Consider the following 20926-nt stretch of genomic DNA (forward strand, 5'->3'; position numbering starts at 1 on the left):
TCCATATTTTATGAATTATTAAGATCAGAAATCCTTCAGAGTGCATTTAGAGAACATCTTGTTAGTTATCTTCTCAAGAATCTAAAATACCTTGAGTTCAAGAACATCTGTAAAAAGTGAAAAAGCATCTAAAACACTAAATAATATTTTCCCATGACTTCAAATGAACTTTAAATAGTTCATTTCCTACTATACCTTTTAAAGTCACTGTTTAAAATATTAAGAAATTATTGGTATGTTTCAATTTCAGTGATATTTCTGAAACTATGAGCATATACAATTGTCTCATAAGTCACACAGTTTTAGAGAAAAAGGAAATTTCCTCAAGCCTGAAATTCAATGCATAGGTCTTTATGCATCTTCTGAAAATGTTAAAATGTTTACTTTTTTAAATTAGTATTTCACATAAAAAGGAGTCAACTACCAGCAAAAGAAAGGCAAGAAATGCCACTCTTATCAAAACATTTCTCTCTTGGCCCACCTGAAAGTTTTACAAAGAGATAAAACCAGCTGCAATCTTATAGACTGTCACCCTTGTAACACTGTACATAGTAGAAGACAGTTATTTGATAACCAGAAATTTCACTACAAAATATAATTATATCATGTTTTTGGTAACTTATTTGCAGAGAGAGAGCAAAAATTGCTATAGAAAATGTGATTAGCAGAAAGACTAGTAGCCTTATACTATTACAATAAAGTGCTATGTTTGGGCCTGCTCTTAACCACCATTATTCAAGTTTCTTACATCTCAAATTTTAAATTATTTCTTCAGTTGTTAAAATAGGATTTCAGAAGGCCAAATCACTCAGTATGGAAGAGACTTTTGCTAATCTTCGCTAGATGAATGCATACACTAACTTCATGGTAAATTGGAGAGTTAGAATGCTACAAAAAGCCTCCCACAAAATCAGCAATTTAAAAATGAAGTCTGGTTGTACAATTGTTTAGTCTTATCTAACATCTGCTCAGTAGCAAAAACTACAGCCATAAAATTAACAAACATATCTTCAGCATGAATACTTATGCTAAAAATGCATCTATTTACCATTTAATTCAAAGCGCCTATCCCAACTTATACATAATTTTCCCCTTCAGAATCAGTGCTATTGAGTTACAGTAATAAAACTATGTTTTAATGGAATGCCATTTTCCAAAGCCAAGTTAATTGCAATTTTTTTTAGCAGACAAAATTAACACTATCTAGATAGCATACAAACTGGTATGATGATTCTTCTGACTACCCTAACAATTGGGATTCTTCCTTATTCAGTAGTTTGCTGAGGATGACATCATAGTACGGGCTGAACACCATCTTGTTATAGTTGACAAGGCGAACATACTTGACAGCAATTTCTTCCATCTCTCTTTGAATAGGGCCTAATCCCCCAGGAATAGCAGGAAACGATTTCTGATGACCAGAAGTCAGATAGCTCTCCAAAAATGTCTGGATTCGAGAATCTGGGGGGAAAAAGGACCAAGGTGTTTTTAAATACAAAACAAGAACAATGCATGTGATCTTCCTCCATGGTGCATTACCAAAAAAAAAAAAAAATGGTGAGCACACCCTGTGTTATGTACTTCAGTCCAGAGACTCCTCCGAGCACAGATCCCAACATTATGTTCTACTGTCTGAAAAGATCACCACATTAAATAATTACAACTTCAGGCAGTAGACTTGGTGATGCAGGTGGCTGGACAGCTCAATGAAGATCCAAGTTTAGGAATTCAAAGATCACTTCTACAGTTGAAACTTGGGCAACTACACTTGAAAATTCTGACCTGATTTTCAGAGTTGCTGAGCTGCCCAAGAGGTCAAGGTAAGGCACTCAACTTTGTCTAGTGGCTCACCAAACATCAGAAGCAAGTGTTATTAAATATTAAATCATACAAAACAGGTTATTCAATGAGTTTACTAGTAGCAAAAGAAAAAAGCATGTTTGAGAACACTGCATATACACTCCAAGATTACCTATCAACTTGCATATGGTGTTGTCAGAGTTTCCCAATGTCTGGATCTGTCCTTTAAGCGCAATCTCTTTCTCAGTTGTGAATGGCGTGAATCCATGTTGGGAAAGACAGCTATTAACTTCAGCACAGACCTTCTCACCAACAGTAGCCAAAGATTCACTCAGGTTAAAGGAGCTAGAGAGAACATGAAGGAGTAAACCATTCCTTAAGGACTGTTGCTTAGTCATTTATTTTGACTCTTTACAATCAGTCCAATTATACTGATTTGAGCTGCCTATATATTAACAAAACACTTGTTCCTCTCACCACCACTGTCTATGGCAGTCATCCTAAACCAACAGGTGTCTGCACACATGTATAGAACAAACAATTTTGTGAAGGATGGAGGGAGACTGGTCCAAGCTATGAAGCATGGTTAACTGCCAACAAAAGGCTGTGGACTTGGTAGAAGATTTCACATGAAATCTGACATGACAGCAAATGAATTGTTTGGCACAGGCGTGTCGGATGGGGAGGAAAGGAATAAGGTGGTTAATTTCCTTAGAAAAAACTGCTAGCCTTGTATGCTTGCATGAGTGAAAGCCCTCCATTCTAATCACTCATCCCTTCTATCCTTCCTTAAGTTTCTTGAAGTCAAGAGAATAAGAGACGCCCATGCAATCAATACTCACTAGGATCACAACAAAATTAAGCCACTGAACACCACTTCCACAATTGAACATAACATAGTTGAGAGATGCTATGTAGGAGTCATTCAGATACTCACGGAAGGTGCATTCCCGTCAACAACACCTTTATAATGGTTTTGATTTTGTCAGCAAACCCTGGCAGATTGGAAAGTGCTGCACCTGCCACATTGAACATGACCAGGAGGATAGAACCAGTCAAGGTGAGCTGTTCCAGCTCCAGCTGCATTTCCTGAAAGCGGGTGTGGTCCATTAACAATGTCTGCAAAGATAGAGTAAAATCAAAATGCTGGGTTAACAAAGTATAGTGAAAATGAAATTGTGAGGCCATGTAACATAATGAAGATTATTCTGAAAACTGAATTCCTTTAGTACACAGACTTCAAAATTGTATCAGTATTCCATTCATTTGAAGGATGGGCCAGTGGTACCAATGCCACTCTGAGTAAAATCCAATAAGGGGTGCTCTGTAAGCAGCATGTTTGGAAGCCCAGAGAGGAAACATTTTATCTCCTACAAGATTTCCAAATTCACTCCTAAAACCCGATTTCCCAGATAGCAGTAGAATTCAATGTCATTGTTAGTATATATCAAAAAGATGCAATACTCAGAAAACAGTCCTCTTCCAATTAAAAGCTTTTACTATGGTTAAAGTTAGATAATTACTAGAGATTCCTCTCTCTAGGACCCTTCAAGGGATTGGTGTTGCAGTGGGATAGTGCACCAGTCTTTTATTTCCAACACCTAATTACACAATCAGTCTAGTCAAATATGGTCTATCTAATCTGATGTTTTCCCTATAAAACAGTGGACAGTGCAAGAAATCCACAATGAACAATTATAGAATAACCTTCCTATGGGAGAAATCTTTCTACACAGGTTAGTTAGTGGCTGGTTTATGCACTGAAGATGTTTGTATCCATTATACATTTTTTATCCTAAGGTAGACCCAAGGTTAAGTGTCAGTAAAGGTTTCATCTTAGTGCTTAGAGGACATTTGTTTCCATCCCAAATACCACTATTTACATTTATTAAAACTCAGCATGATAGGCAGTTTGTGCTCCAGAAAGATCCAGGAGTGGAGTATCAGGGATTAGCAGGTGAGAACCAAGGTGATTTAACAGAGCTGTGATGGTAAACTTGCACAATGCCTGGCTTTATCTAATGTTTTCAGTCCCTCGCTTTAATGAGCACTAATTCAATACACACAATAAAAGAATATTTTTAAAAAATGCTTATATTTCATCTTTGAATTACTCAGCTTCTATTACAGATGGATTTGTTTCAAGGCAAACGAATAAAGATATCCTCCTTTTGAGATAAAAAGTTAAAACTTATTGGGTAACTACATTCAAAATAAAGCATGAGAGTTATCAATTAATGGATCACATTACACCAATCAATTGATAGTGAACAATGTAAACTTTTGTAGCTCAGTTGTGAATGTTAGTTTTCTGAACTCTCTCACACGTGCCTTCCTCTCAAAACAGACTTACAGGGAAATACATTAGATGGTTCATAAGATACAAGTTACAACTACCATAAAGGGGAAAGATTTTGTAGAGTGTTCATCCTGGGTGGGCAAACAGCTGTTTGATTACTTAACTCAATGTCAGTTCTCGACATATCATATCCCTTATGCTTCTCCTCCATCAAACTGAATACAATGGTCAAAGTCAATGGAATAACTCTAGGTTTATAGTGGTACAACAGAATCTAGCTGCACTGTTTCTGCAATAAGCTGAAGGTTGTAAATCTAGTTTAAATTCAGAGGTTTGGGTTCAGAATCTTCCCAGCAATGAACTAGCCGTCCAGGTCTTAAAGATAAGAAGGTAAGAGACAGTTGATTCAAGACAGAAAGACAGACAATTCTTCTCCTGCAAAATCCTAAACCCTGAGATTTATGCTGTGAGCCTCATACACAAACAGCTATTAAACAGACATTTTGCATGCATAAAACCAGACATTAGTAATCAAAACATCTGCTCAGCCATGCAGAAAGAACTCTGAAGCATCTTTTTTTCTTTACAGTAACTGCAACTCACATAACATAATGCTGTAGTGAGAGCCCATGTGACAGTGTTTGAGACATATATACATATATAACCCACAGAAAATTACAAAATCATATACAGAAAATTCATAGTGGAACTCCCGAAAGGAACACCTGTTAAAGAAGTAACCTGATAAAAAGAACACATTATGATTTGTATTACAGTAGCATCCAGGGGTCCCACTGAGATTGGAACACTCCTGTGCGGGGCACTGTGAAAAGTATTAGACTATCCCGGTCCTGAAGAGCTTACAATCTAAATAGACAAGACAGAAAAATGGTGGGAGGGAAAACAGAGGCACAGAAAAGGAAATGACTTGTGCAGTGACACAGAGCCAGGAACAGAACCCAAATCTCCTGATTCCCAATCCGGTGATCTATACAGTAGATTACGCTATCTCACCTTCAGTTAAACTTCAGTTTGGGGGGGGGGAGGGGAAAGGATTTCAGGATGGAGTTATCCTAATAAAAGAACTGCAAGAGCTCCAGTTAAATCCTAAATCTTTTAGTATTTTATGTCAAGAACAAGGTTATGGATCCAAATGATTTCTGCTATATCACCAAAAACAGAGTAGAAAATTAAATAAAAGAAGCTACGTCTTCTCTTAAATACCTACTTCTGGGAAAGGCCTGTGCACATGATCCCACTTAAGCAGCTTTAGATATGCCCAATTCTGTACAGCAGCAGGACACAATACAGGAACTCCACTAGCAGCAGCACCAACACCAGGGGAAGGTGGATTTTTACACCTCAAATTGGCAAGATCATCTGATGCTTCTTGCAGCCAGTCGGTGACAAAGTCTAGAGAATCTGAAAGAAAGCATTTTGGTAAAAATCTTACTTTCAGGAGTTATCTTTTCCCCCCATGAATAGTTTTCAAATAATACCACTACTAGTCTTTCGTACTACCCATGGTGCTAGTTACGGAGATGCATTTTATTTACTTTATGATTCAGAACTTCTGCAAGATACCAAAACAGATTGAACACAGAGAACCTCTTGGATGGAAACCACAAATTAATCTGGCAGTACTACAGACAAGCATGTTGATGCTGATTTATAGTGTCATATATTATATTGATATCCTGGGTCTGGGTTTGTTTTCTGTTTTTAAATGCAGAATTGTTGTACCGGTAAATTTCTTGAATTGAAGCTTAGGGACCAGAGGTATCTCTATTTGAATTATGGACCAATGTAACAAAATACTGAATTTGGTGGGTTGTTTTGTGTTTGTGACACCAACATGCAAAGGCACATAATTTAGAAGAGGAAAAAAAGTCATACTTGGCTGTTTCTCAAAAATCTTCTGAAACTTCTCTCTTTCGTATTCAACAGATTGTTGCATTAAATGCGGCCTAATGCTACTGACAGCAAAGTTAGCCATGTCCATTTTCATTAAGTCTAATACAGAGAAAATTGCTCTGGAGAAAGAAAGAAAAAAAGAAAAGAAAAGAAAAGAAAAAAGATGTTATTTTTTCAAGCAGAGCTGCACATGTTTAAAATGTAGTTTGCAAGACTTACTTAGCATAGACTGTCCAAGGAAATGAGCTATTAAGAACATTAAAAAAGCATGGTAAGTATTTACATGGAGCTTGAAGTCTTGGGAAAGAACGCCAGGGTAATGAGGCTTGTTCCCCTGTAAAGAAACTTCGGAGAATGTACTAGAGTCCTTTTCACAGATCAGTTCTCTTGGGACACGTCATCACATGCTGAATTTAGGAAAGTCTTGAATTCCAAGCCTAACATGAGGCTTATCACTATACATGTGTATACTCTGACCTCTGTCAACCAAATGGCTCAATACACTACTGATTTCAGAGTAGCAGCCGTGTTAGTCTGTATCCGCAAAAAGAACAGGAGTACTTGTGGCACCTTAGAGACTAACAAATTTATTAGAGCATAAGCTTTCGTGGGCTACAACCCACTTCAACAAAATTCCCTATAACTGTTGAGAACTTGCACAATTTATTTAAATGAGATAGTAACAAAACGGAAAATAGCATCAGACATATACAGGCCCTATATGCTTTCCACTTTTAAACACCTGTAATATATTCTTTTATTACGTATGAGAAAGGAGGTGGAGGGGGAGAAATGAGGGAGGAATTGGTAGAAGACCACCCTAAAGCTGAGTGAACTTTACTATTTTCTAAATTATTTAATGTATACCAGCAGAAAGGAAAAGTGAACAAGGAATTCATGCTTTTTCTTAAGACGGTCTCCCAATATCCAGGGAAAGATTCTCTTACCTAAATATGCCATTTCAGAAAATGATTGTTTCCAATTACACAAAGCTACATAGAAATACCTTCAGTCCACCAGAACCAAAAGGGTCCTTGCTAATAGCTGCTGGAATTTTCTTCTTTATAGTTTTCCCCGTCTGCTTGCTTTATATTTTTCTAGAAAGAATTTTTTGCTAGCCGACTGTTTATGCCACCAGCATGCACAGGTAAAATTTGGATCTTTAACAAGGATCTACAAGCAAATCTGAAATTAAGTGACCCACAGTCTGATTCCTTGCAATTCCTTAACGTCATTCCAGTACCTGAATAGTGGGACTATTTCATGAATGTCTTTCAGTTTCTTAATTTCCTCATCTCTAACTGGAGCACAAAGGGTCCCCATCATTCCGATGATGAATTCTGCCAGCTTAGAAATATCCAGGGCCCCATTCACGGCCTCCTGCTTTATCAGATCCAGATCCAGAACTTCAGTAATCTGATTTCTTAATCTAGTATGACCAGGCAATAAGAAAGATAGAAGAGCCTGAAAGAAAACAAATTTTCATTTTGTTAGTTTTTCACAACAAACAACATTATTGTTTCACCATTTTACAAAGGAACTGAATAATGGTCTGAATTAACAACCAACTTCATACTGGATTTCTATGGCAGATGATGTCTTAATAGTTTTTCAAAACATAGGGCCACAAAAATTACACAGTATATTTTTTAATCATAGTTTTCCTGCATTCTATACTGTATTGGTGTTATTCAGATTGTAAGCTCTTTGGGACAGGGAGGGTTTTTTCAGTGGTGGGTTTTTTCGCTAAATCTAGATTGGTGCCTTTAAGTGCTATTGTAGCAAAAATAATTAATGTCACATTTTGCTACTGCAACCTCAGAATTATTAAAGAAACATTCCCTGCAACCTTCCCTTCGTCTAACATGACTCGGCATTTCTTGCTTTCGCATTTGATTATTTTTTCCCCCATGTGTCCATGCAGCCTATAGATAAAGCTATCGTCTAGACTTCTACAGAGCATTTTGCCATCGCTGCATAACAACTGTGTGTATACAGTTTGCGTATCTGTACCATGTAATCTCTGTAAATTACTTCTGATGTCACACCTTCTTACCTCTTTAATCTCCCCCACAAGTTTAATTGATTGATCATATGTTGGTGGATCTTCGCTTAACTGGGCTTCCAGACAGTCCCAAAAAGCTTTATGTACAATCTCTTTTACAGTTTTCTCCAGGCTGTTAGTAAACACAACAATATCAAAGTTAGTATCTTACATGTAATGAATTAGAGGGGTTTAGAGGAGAAAACTGCCATTTTAATCAGGCACAGGAGTATAAAAACTGGAATGATTTGGAATGGCTGACATCACAGCTAAAAAGATACAGAGCAGGTGAAAAACAAACCAAAAACAAGACCCTTAAAAGCATCCAGAAAACGCTACTTCTAAAAGTAATCTATAAAGAGAAGACAAATCACAAAATCAATTTATTTCATCTTCACATGAACAACATCAGTGTTTCTTAGCAATACATAACCCAATTAATTTCCTAGAAGTGGTGCAAGTCCTTTGGGTAAAATTTGAAAAGTGAAACCAGAATGTAATAGCAGTGAGATATTTCCTTCATGACTGAGCACAACTCACCACTTGTCAAAATACATGGGCATTAAGATATTTTTACTAAGTTGGATGGTCAAATTCAGAGTTAGTGTAAATAATCCCATTACTTCAACAACAAGTTACAAGTTTCAATGTTTTGATTTAATTGTGCAACTCTACTGAAGCTGCAAATGTTCACACCAGATCTGAATGCGGCCTTGATCCTTTTCTGAAGATGCCTGGAGCTACCTTGGAATTCTTACTCCATTAACCACGGAAGTTCAGGCAAATCCTGAAAGCAGTAACCATTTGTTCTGTTGTGTTTGTTGTATTTGAATCAGAAAATGCCTGAGGCTCCTTTATTTAATGAGACCATATATGCAAGGAGAGTCAGCATAGCCCCATGGAAGGTGGCAAGCTGCTCTGCCCTCCTTAAACCTTAACCAGCTTCTAAAGGTTAAAACCACAGACAAATTACACATACTTCCATATTAATTACCTTATTTGGAATACATTGCAAAATCAATACAGGCCAAAAGCAAAAACAAGCGTCTCCCCCTCTAGGTTCCTCCTGTTACTCACTGTCTGTTCTTTTGTGGTCAGCGACCTTTCTAACACAACTGTTGCAGTTATATATTTCATAAGCCTGGAAAATTACAAATTGTACTGCTTGGGGACTTTTCCACTGTGACTCCTCCTACCTCTTGACACACAGAAACAAGCAGGATCTTTGTGTAAGGCCTGCAAGTAAGCTTGACCAAACTCAGGGCCTTGACTAAAGTGTACCCTGCTAAATTTTCCTCACAGTTCCAAGAACAACTTAAGGGTATGTCTAACGCTACAGCTGCAGCGCTTCAGTCCAGACATTACCTATGCCGACAGGAGGGGTTCTCCTATTGGTGTAACGGCAATTCGCCTCCCCGAGAGTCGGTAGCTAGGTTGACAGAAGAATTCTTCCATCAACCTAGCGCTATCTAAATGGGGACTTACGTTGGCTCAGGGATGAGGATATTTCACACACCCAACCGACATAGTTAATCCGACCAAATTTTCTAGTGTAGACCAGGCCCAAGAGTCAACTTTAGAGAGTTACTACAAAGGAAGAGGATGTTAAATATAGAAGAGTAAAATAGTGGTGCTAGAATGAAAAAGTGGTGAAAAGCTAAGAAAACACATTACAATTCTTTTCATGGAATTTTTCCCCAAAAGTATCTGCATATCCCACTCTTTACATCCAAAGGATTGATATAAACTGCTATTTCTTTCTTTCTATCAGTAACCATCTTACCTGCCTTCTGGTAATTCAGCTGGTTTAATCTGGAAGCCTCCATTGACTACAATTTTATGTGCTAATGCCATATTGGAAACTCCTTTTGCTGTTTCCATCAGCTCTTCCATCGACACAAGCCGAGGGGGACTAGCTGTAACATTAACAAATATATGACATTTAATTATTCATTCAGAAGCTGGAGGTAAGATCCTCCTCCACCTTTCTGGGCCTCTTTCCACCAGTCGGCCAGTACAAAGGGGATGTAGAGCCAGTAAACAAGCCCAGCTGAGGATTCCCTCGATGTCATAGATCTGATGAGGCTGCTTCCTCTACAGCACTGTTGTGCTCCAATCAGCCATTAACTAGGCCCCAAAATGCCTGCAACCTCTGCTGCATCAAGTCCCTCCTTAAAACACAAATCTTCTTTTAGGGCTATAGAATCAAGTCCTTCCCAGGTGAAGGGGGCAAACCATTTCTACAAAATATGCAGACAATATTGTGGGGCCAACAAGCTTCATATGCAACTTCACCATTCAGTCCTGGAGATTTCTGCTGCATTTATTATGTGCACATTGCCATTTGGATTGTACATTTTACAAGGCAGGGAGGGATCTCGTCTTCCAAAGTATCTGTAAAGCACTTACACCACCACCACCAGCACTATGCAAGAAAACAGCTAGTTTTCCCTTCTCTACTTCCAGTGGCACCAGCAACCTACTTGCCCCGTTTCCTGAAACCAGGGTCTTGCTATTCTTAACTTGCTAATGATTTCAAGGCCTAACCTGTGCTCTGATGCCACAGCTCTTCTCCTTCCATTCATCTCTGTATGCTCAATGGGACATGGGTTGCTCCATATCCTAGAGCACGGCAAGAAACCCGAGACTGGGGTTTGGAGTGGCATGAGAATTAGAAAGTGCACACAGGAATGGGAGGCAGCAGTGCGGCAGGACACCACACACACCAGGTCCAGCTTTCATTAGGTAGTAAAGGAAGGAGTAACTAGCTATAGAAAAATGGGAGGTGGAAGGTCACTGGGTGGTAAAGCCAAGCCTTGAAAACAGTACCAGCTGTCTGAACATAGTGGGAACTAGTGCTCAAATTTGTCCTGACTTAGGTTATATAACATCCCAGGGCTGATGTTACGGTGATACAGAATGCATTAGCAGCATATAGAAATAAATGTGGTAAAGGTGATGATGATATAATAGATACTGATTAAGGGAGTAATGCTGCACCCACTGAAATCAACTGGAGCTTTGCCATTGACCTTCTTAGGAGAAGGTCTCCCCCCAAGTTGTGCTTGTAGCAGTGCTGACGTCAGTGCTAAGCATAGAGACAGAGCAGGCCTGCAACAAGCTATTCTGAGTAATAAAGCATGTGCCTTCCAAAAACTGAGAAGAAAAGGGAAGAGAGCTCTTCTCTGGTCCAATCATCTGTGAGAAGAGACCATATCATTAGTGCCATCAGATGAATAGAGGGCTGGCCAGACTTCTCCCCAGCTGCACAGAAGGAAAAGTGAGAAAGAGGAATATAAAGAACAGAAAGCAAGGATTGGTTGCTCTGTCACCCTGTGATTGTGATAATTCTGTCGCTTCAATTCCAATCTTGGCAAAAACATTACATATAATTACACACACCCCACCCCCCATACTGAAATAAAACCCTTTGAGCCATACTAATCACACATTAGGTTAATTTGGAATACATTTTTTTAGATTGATTAACAGGTTTATATGATTGGGTTTATGCAGGTAGCAACCTTCTACATGGAACAGGCCCTTCATTGAGAAGCCTTTCCCCAATTGTCTGCTATACAAAGTGTCATTTATTTAATAAAGAATTACTTGTGCCACTTTGTCATAAACAGCTCTTCAGTTCACCCAGCACTTTATACGCTTGCATATTACTGCCTAGGGTTTGATCCTGCACAATGCCTGTGGGGAGTATTGCGAAGTATGAAGTGATGAGCAGACAGGCAGTGCACTCAGCCTGCATTTAAATCAAAGTGCTCTTGCCTGATTGCCAAATTATTCCTGCCTAACAGCAGAAGTAAAGACTAAGAAGGGAAACTATAGCTAAGCACCTAATTTGTATGCTGAAAAATGCACTTAAGCACATCTCTTCAGACACACACATCTCTTGACCGTAGCCCCTTCTTTACCCAGCACTCATGACTAGCTACCTCTCAGTGCAGAGGACTATGCCTAACACTTGACTTTTACTTTTGCTCACACATGGACGGCAGCACGCTGGACTCTCTGAAGGGCATCTTGCAATATCAGGGCTTAGAGCATTAATCCCGAAGGGAATGTCTCTTGTGTTTGATACAGCTCCAAACACCATCATGCTCAACAAATAATTAGCACTGTTTTTAAAAACAAAAAACACAAATAATAAAATGCATTGTATTCAATGGCTCAAGACATAATTGTTGCCAGGCTTTTGCAAATAATATCTGGGGTAATTTTGTTTCTTTAGCCAAAAGCAGAAATCATACCCAGGGGAATTCCCATTTGCTTTTTCATTTGTTTTACCTATAGGGACTTGCTAGTCACACCAGACTTTTCAGAGTCAATAGTAATATCATAACCAGCTCCTACATTAAACACAAAAACACCAAACAAGAAAGACCATACTCTGGCAATAAACCTTAACACAACGTGATGATCTGGCAAAAATGTTTGTCACTGCCCTGTAGCATTAGGACTGAAAATGTTTCCAGCCCCATTAAAGCTCATTAATTTTCAGACTTAAGGTATGCTACACTGACTGGCAGAACCAAAAGCTGACATACCCTTCGATTTGACCTCTTTTGGGGGGTAAGGTCCCTTTGAAGGTTAAGGAAACAACTATTAAACTATAAACCAAAGGATACAACCCTCCAGAAAGCTAAGCGGATGGATTGGATGATGTAACAAGAAAATGAGCATACTATATTGGGCCAGATCCTGTAAATACTTAGACACTCAAATATTCCCACTGAAGTCAGATAACTCACAGGGGTTCTCAAATTGAGGGTCGCGATCTCTTATTACATGGGGGTCACAAGCTGTCAGCCACCACCCTCAAGCCCCGCTTCGCCTCCAGCTTTTATAATAGTGTTAAATATTTTTTAAAATGTGGTTTTAATTCATAAAGGCAGGGCCGGCTTTAGGCCAATTCCACCAATTCCCCCGAATCGGGCCCCGCGCCTAAAAGGGCCCCGTGCCCAGTGGCAGGGCCGCCAAGAGTGGGGGGCAAGTGGCAGAGAATCCCTTCCCTGGCTAGAGGCGCCTTTTTAATTTTTACTCACCCGACAGCGCTCCGGGTCTTTGGCAGCGGGTCCTTCAGTGCCACCGAAGACCCGGAGCGAGTGAAGGACCCGCCGCCAAAGACTAGGAGTGCGGCCCGGTGAGTACAAGCCCCACGTTTTTTTTATTTTATTTTTTTTAGTCATCCCTGCCGGGGCCCCGTTGAAACTATTCGAATCGGGCCCCGCACTTCCTAAAGCCGGCCCTGCATAAAGGGGTCACACTCAGAGGCTTGCGGTGTGAAAGGGGTCACCAGTACAAAAGTTTGAGAAGCACTGAGTTACTCAGATGCATAAGTATTTGCAGGTGCAGGCCCTTGGTTAGGATCACAGACACAGGCATGCACATGATACATGTGTAGAATACACCACTCTACTGATTCTGGTTCACAGTAATGTTAGATGCAAAGGCTGAAGTTTATTAATATCCTGTGCAGGACCGGCTCCAGGGTTTTTGCCGCCCCAAGCAGCAGGAAAAAAAAAAAAAGAGCCGTGATCGCAATTACGATCGGCGGCACTCCGGTGGCAGCTCCACCGCGCCGCTTTCTTCTTCAGCAGGAATTCGGCGGCAGGTGCTTCCCTCCAAGAGGGACCTGCTGCCGAATTGCAGCCGAAGAGCATGACGTGCCGCCCCTTCTCCTTGGCCGCTCCAAGCACCTGCTTGCTGGGCTGGTGCCTGAAGCCGGCCCTGATCCTGTGCTTTCCTTCCCTCCTCCCTTATGGGTATCTCTAGGCATAAGCGGACCTTGTGACCACAGGACCTCTATTATTTGCCTGTGGGCTTTCAGCAACAGTAGGGTTTAAAGTAGATGTAGATTTCACATAGTAGTGGAGGGTGTAAAAGACACTATTTCAAATGTTCATGGGAGCCTCCATATGACCACAGGTTGTTCTACAATAGCAGTCGTATTCTCCCCCAACAAAACACAGCACCCGGAGAATGATTGCAAGAAACCTGAATGCTGCTCCTTGTGGGCAACAGGAACTGCTGGAGGAGGACACGCAGAGCTCTTTCCCCCACCACACAGAGGCTGGCTATATATAGTGTGCCTCTGAGACCCTGCTAGTTTAGGACCTAAATTTGGCTCCCTGTACTTTTCAAAATCAATCAGATACAAAAGCACAGAAAACAATTATTTAGAAAATGTCAAATGGCCAAATTCTGAAGCCCTTATTCATGGAAAATTTCCCATTTATTTAAATAAGAGTTTTGATAACATAAGGATTTGGCCCAGTAATTGCAAAAAGTGAACTGAAGGAACAACTCTTCTCTAGAAGGATGTGGGTGGTGATTTTACAATGGAAGGATAGCCAGACGGGGTGGCAAGCCCACAATGTTGCTGAGCGCCTTCCACCCACATTAACTTTAATAAGGATAGAAGGCATTGTGCACCTTTTAGGATCAGGCCCTAAATAACCAAGGAGAGTAAAATTATGAGTTGATGACAACGGAATTCCAGGACTTCTTCTAGTGACAGCTTTCACTTCCTTCCTATAACTAACTGGAATGAATTTCAAGCTTACTTTGGGAGAAGAAACACATTTGTTGGTTTTTATTCTGGTACTGCGGCCTGATCAGGAGTGCTTGTGGGGTGCATTAACTTATGGCAGTCTTACCCAGCCTCCCTATGGGCTGCTTCACAGGACAGAAAAGCCAATGACATTAAAGGAAAAAAATGTTTCCTTCTCCTTTTTAATTATTAATGATCGATACAATATTTAATTAATTACACAATAGTTAATTGTGCAGCACCCAGTGAGCCTTTTAAAGGAATCTAAATATTTATCTTCACAACAAGAAAAATATGTTTTTGTACTTTATTTTAACAGATTTGCTTACATTGAGCTCTGTTGCATCTGTGTGGACTTGAGGTACTTTGTCGTATCCTTTCTCTCATAGATTGATCTGGGTTGTTCAAGCTGTCCTCTTGGATATCCTCTGAATCACTTGATTTTTCTTCACTTGTATGTGGAATATCAGGATCCTGAGACATTTTCAATGTTTCTTTTTTTAGGGAAGAGGGGGAAAAAAACAGAATGGAACTGAATTGATATACACTCTTCCTGCCCTTGCAAAAAAAAAAAAAAAAAACAACCCAAACAAACAAAAGCCAGCAAAATTCTCTGTATAGTTTTAGATAAATCAGAGATCCTCCTTCTTGATTTTTTTTTAAAGGTTCAAAATAAGGAGATCCTTTCAATGCAGTTATTTACTCAATATTTTTGTTCACAAGTCCTCAAAAATCTGAAACTGTTTCCTTCCCATAATGTACAAGATACAGATATTTTGTCTCGTTTGTTTTTTTAGGATTGCTAACAAGTGCTTGACTTTTTAAATATATATTAAAAGAAGAGAGACCCTTGAAGCAATTTTATGCACATACATTACTTGGATTTTGAAATTAGATAGAAGAAGAAAAGTAGATTACATTTTTAACCTACCATTTTAGACATTATCCCTACTAAGGAGTATAATAAAGTGTTTTGCTCATATGTTCCAGAACTGTAGCCAAATTCTGCACTGACTTATTATCAGAACTTGGTGTAATCCACCTGAAAACAATGGGATCCATCTAAAGATAGTGAGGTAAATCAATGCAGAATCTGGCTCCTAAATTTTAATTCCATACAAGCAGCATGATTTATCCACACAGGGAAGTTAGGATGATTTATTAAAAAAACATAAAAAACCCTGATTTAATAAACAACCAGTAGTTGTGGAGATTACAATGTTGGATTTTATAGCATAATATCACATCACATGCACTTTAGAATAATCCCTTGGTACACTGCAAAAGTGGCATTTGTAAAATATTTTGCTCAATTCAGTAACTTTACATCCTTCAGAGAAAAAAGTGAATGTGAAATAGTTGAAGTAATTTGCAAAGACTATCTACTATACATTAAGTTACCGTTCACTGGTTGTGGCTTCAGGTAATAAATAATAATAATACCTAGCTCTTAAATGGAAAGCTAAAAACATTTAAAAATATATCATTGCTCTGAAATCAAATATCCAGCATCTCCCCAACCTCCCATTTCATAGAATATCCTCTGCATGAAAATAAAGAAAAAAACAACAAACAAACAAAAACTTACTTTTTCACTTAATAATATCCGTGGACCACAGGCTGCAAAAGATGAGAAAGTCAGGCTGTCAGCAAAAGAAACTGTCCCAGGAGCACCTCAAGGCTATTAAAGGTAAACTGGAGCACAGGCCTATACGGATGAGAATGTAGCAGGAAGTAATACAGAGGAAATACAAGAAGGTGCTCTGAGTTTTTAATACAATAATTAAAAGACTGAACCTGGTGCATCCTACCTCCCTCATCTTAGAGGAGATAACAGGAAAACTCATCATGAATTATTTTGTATTACAGTAGTGCCTAAAGGGCCTGATTGTGGGAGGTGCTATACACATTCATGCAGTAAGAGACAGTACTCTGCCCCAAAGAACTTACAATCTAAATTGCCAAGACAGATAAAGGGTACGAGGCAGGAAGTATTATTCCCATTTTACAAATGGGAAAGTGAGACACAGAGAGGTTAACTTGTGTAAGGTCACACAGGAAACCTATGGCAGAACCAGTAACTGAACCCAGATCACTTGTGTTCCAGTCCAGCGTTTTAGCCACAAGACCAGCCATGCCCCAATCTGTAAGTTGCACCCTAGAGAGGAAAAGCTATGCCACCCATTTCTCTCTACATCTCTGAACCAGCACCAGAATCACTGACCATCTCTATGTCACATTTCTAATCCCTTGAGCCATCCAACCTCCACGTACAGGACTCCATCCTGTATTCTCCGACATAGTGCAAACACACCAATGAGCAGAGCACCAATCCTGATGTCCTGGAGTCAATCTAATACTCAACTGAGACAAGAAATAGGCCCCATCCATGGAACATGGTTCTGTAGCCCACATGGATCAGCCAGCCAACCTCCTTGCCCCATGGCATGCAAGGGATAACCTGAGCTCTTTCCGATAGTACAGCAGCAGCCCCAACCAAGTTCCAGAGCCACCCCGTCCCCAGCACATGAGAAAGGTAAGGATGGCGACACCAGAATGTTCAATGAGCAGAAAGGGTAGAGCAAAGGATCTCAGGCCTGGAGAATGAAGGGTCACAGCTACAGTGAACAATGCAGCAATTAGGAGGAGGTCTGATGACAAAAAAGCATCTAGAAGATGAGTACAGTGCTGGATGCTGTAGAAAAACCTAAGATGGATAAGGTAGGTCTTGTTAAACAAATGGAAGGGAAAAAATTGAACACAATTTCTATTCACTTTTTCTTGGAAAATAGTGCCAACACAAAATTTCCTCAAATATATAAAACAGATTGGATTGTTACTATCTATCCATCCACATAATGTGGTTTCCCCTACAGTACCAACCTGCTGCTTCCTTTGAAAAATGGCTTCCAGAAATTCTGAATCTGAAGTGCAAGCATGGCTGTATTAAAATCTCTCTCTCTCTCTCCTTATACACCACCACATCTGACTGCGTCACAATCATTAATGGATTTAAACCTCACAACAACCCTGAGAAGTAGGGAAGTATTATTCTTATGTTACAGATGGAGAAATTGAGGCGTGGAATGGATTAAGTGGTTTACTCAAGTTTATACAGCAGATCACTGGCAGAGCCAGGAACACAGACTAGAATTTGGCAGACATGGGCTATCTCCCAACCTACTAGAACATCCTTCTTATGCTACAGGCTACACTCTAATTAGTCAGTCTCCACAAAATAAAAAAGACTAACAGCTATACTCTCCAGGCTACACAATTTCACATATAAAATAAAAATTATTCTCCACATTTCATCTGTGCAGTGTCGCTTTGAAATCAGATGCCACCTGATCAAAGACCTTTTATGCATTTGAGGCAGTACTTGTTAGGTTAGTGTCTAATTTGCAATGGTCTATTTTCACTAGATTGTTACTATTGTCTATTAGAATGTATCTAGAACAACTCCTGTTTGCACTGGTCAAATAAGCTTAACAATGCCTCTTCTGAATCAGCTAGCTGCATCTTTTGTAAAGAGTTTGGCGTCCATTCAATTAAATGAAAAGAGTCTGTTTCATTGGACTTCTAATTTAAAATATTTTTTTAAACTTAAAAATAATAATTTTCATGGACATGGCTCATTTCATCCAAGGATCTCAAACTGTCCTGCAAATATTAATGTTAAATAAATGTCACAAGGCCTCTGTGAGATATTATTCCCAGCTTTACAGGTGGGGATACTCAACCGCAGAGATGTTTAGGTCCCAATGCTGGAATGAGCTCTGGGATTTGTTCATGCGTAGCTCATTGCGACATCAGTATCAAAATCACAAATCAAGTCACCGCCCTCGCTGAGCATCTCAACAGATACTCCTCACCCTTTAATAAGTCTCTCGTCCAAAACCCACTGACTTCAATGGGAGTCTATTGATTTCCATGGCCTTTACATCAGGCCCTATCCACCTAGTGAGAACCCCATTTACAACTTCACAACATAATAGTAGTAGTGAGCACTATTGCTGTCCTCCTTAGTAAACAAGCCAGGGAATCATGGGCTCCAGACTGCCAAGGCAAAATACGCATGCAGAAATAGTTAACATTTACCTTGTTTTATTAATCCCTCCACCCAGTCCCACAAATGATGCCCTGGGACGCTATTCTGCTGGAGCTGACCTACTGAATTAAGGCAAGTACTGGAGTTATTTGTTTTGTCTACAGTACTGCATGATTTTGCTAATGGTTCCTTATCACCCCTTTTGGGGTGCAGAATATTAAGCATCAGGGAGTCAAGCCAAACACGCACAGTAGGATGGCAGGAATAACAGGCTTTACCCACAAGCCTGCTGCGTACCTCAGTTATCAACCCCCCCACACCATGCTGCCCACCCCACATGTAGGGCCAGAACTTCAACCCCGAGCAAAACAACAGGGACCAGACAGAAAGCGGGGCCTGACTCAGCACTGCAGCAGGGACACGGGGGCCTTTCCCCAGACAGGGAGCCGAGCCTGCCAGCCACATGCCAACGCACGGGCTGCTCCCCCAGCAGGGATGCGGGACGGAGCCGGCCTCCTGTTCCCCCCGGCAGCAAGTGGGAGGCCGGGCAGCCCCAGCCCCTAACCGGGAGGGGAGGGGTGTCTCTCCAGCCCCCATGGGGCGGGGGACAGGGAGCGGCTCAGGGCGGACACAGGGACGCGGGTGCTGGCGCAGCTACCAGACCATCGGCCAGGCTCCGCGCCCCTCGCTTACCTGGGCGGCGGGCTGGGGAACCCCTCGCGCCGGCAGCGAGGCAGAGGAAGTGGGCGAGCGCCCGCGGCTCTCCCCCCGCAAGCCAGGCCCGGACTACGGTGCACGGGGGCTTTGCAAAAGGCCGGGAGCGGCCAGCCCCGCGCAGGGCGGCGTCATGGCTCTGAGCCGGGAAACCAGAGGCACAGCCGCAGCGTCGGGGAGCAGCGGGAGGATGCTGCGGAGCTGCAGCCAGCCAGGACCCGGGGGCGGCGCTGGCTGCACCAGCCGCTGGAGGGGGCTGCGGGCAGGAGCGAGCCGGTTAAGGAGGGGAGCGCAGGTCCGTGGCTAGCCCGGCCCGTAGCCCCACCTGCTGGTGTGCGGGGGGCGGCCCCGCTCCTGTACCACACCGCTTCAGCCAAGCTGCTGGGGTGAGAGGGAGCCGCTGCGCCACGGACAGGCCCCTGCGCCTCGCCCTCAGCCTTTAGTCCCTGCTACCAGGGAGAAGATGCTGCTTGGCTTAAACAGTCAGAGTGTAGTAGGGGATCGCCCCACCCAACGTCTTCAGCTGCTACATCGCGTGCTGACTTTCTGGTCAGAAGTAGGGAAAACTTCCCTATATTTCCCCTCCGAAGTAGCCGGGCCTAGCCAGCTTTACCGCACAGTGTGTGGCGCTGGGACACACACTGGGGCGGCTCTAGTACTCCTCGTACGCGTGTGTCTTCTGTAAGCATAAAAAACACCTCTCTCATTTTAAAAGGGTGAAACCTATTCACAGCATCAAATTGGCATGAACCCTTTCCAAGACACCCTCTTCTCCTCCACATTTCTAACCAGAGGCACAGAAGGGGGGGGGGGGAGAGTTTTCTTTACAAAAGAAAAAAAACCCCACACGTCCAACATGCTATGAATAAAGAATTTATATAGAAAAGGAAATGTATTTCCTCTGTTAAAAAAATTGATCCCTTAATTCTTTAAAGTGCATAATTTTCCTTCCAACTAAGCTACAGTTATTTGATTCAGTAAAGGTCTTATAATGGAAGACTAAAAGCCCTTAGGGTAGATAACCTACCATATAACAATCTTTTTTACTTACACAAATTGTCAGGTGACACCTTAAAGACTAACATTTATTTGGGCATAAGCTTTCATGGATAAAAAACCCAGTAAGGTTTTTTTACCCACAAAAGCTTATGCCCAAATAAATCTGCTAGTCTTTAAGGTGCCACTGGACTTCTTGTTTTTGTGGATACAGACTAACACGGCTACCCCCGATACTTGACCCCAACCATAGGATCAGGATAGAAAAGACTTTTAACAGTGACAAAGTTAGACTTATTACAGCATTCAAATTATAAAAGCTGTGGAAGGGTGAATGCAGAGTACTTACTATCTCCTTGTGGCTGTGTGGCATAGCAGGCTCTCCTCATCTAGCACTACCACCAGCTCTGGCCCTGAGGTGGTCTGCCTCTTCTCCTGAAAAGGCCCTGCAGTCAGTTCATATCATGTCCTCCTCCCCCCCAATCTGGGGTAACAGAGTCCAAACAAGAATCAGATGTCTTTAAATTGGGTCTTCATCCCCTT

At 41.1% G+C, this 20926-nt stretch overlaps 1 protein-coding gene across 1 annotated transcript; it reads right to left on the reverse strand.

Annotated features, from left to right (window-relative positions):
* Positions 1-314: 314 nt before the first annotated feature.
* On the reverse strand, positions 315-19403 carry TCP11L1 (t-complex 11 like 1). The gene is made up of 11 exons (XM_024211471.2): positions 19367-19403; positions 16211-16242; positions 14952-15116; positions 9841-9973; positions 8070-8190; positions 7257-7477; positions 5996-6132; positions 5328-5521; positions 2738-2919; positions 1973-2145; positions 315-1461 (listed from the first exon to the last, which is right to left on the reverse strand). The coding sequence occupies exons 3-11, from the start codon at positions 15103-15105 to the stop codon at positions 1241-1243; spliced, it is 1536 nt and encodes a 511-aa protein (XP_024067239.1). The 5' UTR covers positions 15106-15116; positions 16211-16242; positions 19367-19403; the 3' UTR covers positions 315-1240.
* Positions 19404-20926: the final 1523 nt, after the last annotated feature.

Source organism: Terrapene carolina, unplaced genomic scaffold (assembly GCF_002925995.2).
Source record: "Terrapene carolina triunguis isolate 2854851 unplaced genomic scaffold, T_m_triunguis-2.0 Scaffold96, whole genome shotgun sequence".
Lineage (NCBI taxonomy): Eukaryota > Metazoa > Chordata > Testudines > Emydidae > Terrapene > Terrapene triunguis.

Excerpts from the sequence above, each read along its gene's own strand:
- TCP11L1 (XM_024211471.2), bottom strand. The coding sequence starts at position 15,105 with ATGTCTCAGGATCCTGATATTCCACATACAAGTGAAGAAAAATCAAGT. Across the intron at positions 8,191-9,840 it reads GCTGAATTACCAGAAGGCAG|CCTGGAGAAAACTGTAAAAG; the intron begins GTAAGATGGTTA and ends GTTTACTAACAG. Across the intron at positions 1,462-1,972 it reads CACCATATGCAAGTTGATAG|ATTCTCGAATCCAGACATTT; the intron begins GTAATCTTGGAG and ends TTTTCCCCCCAG.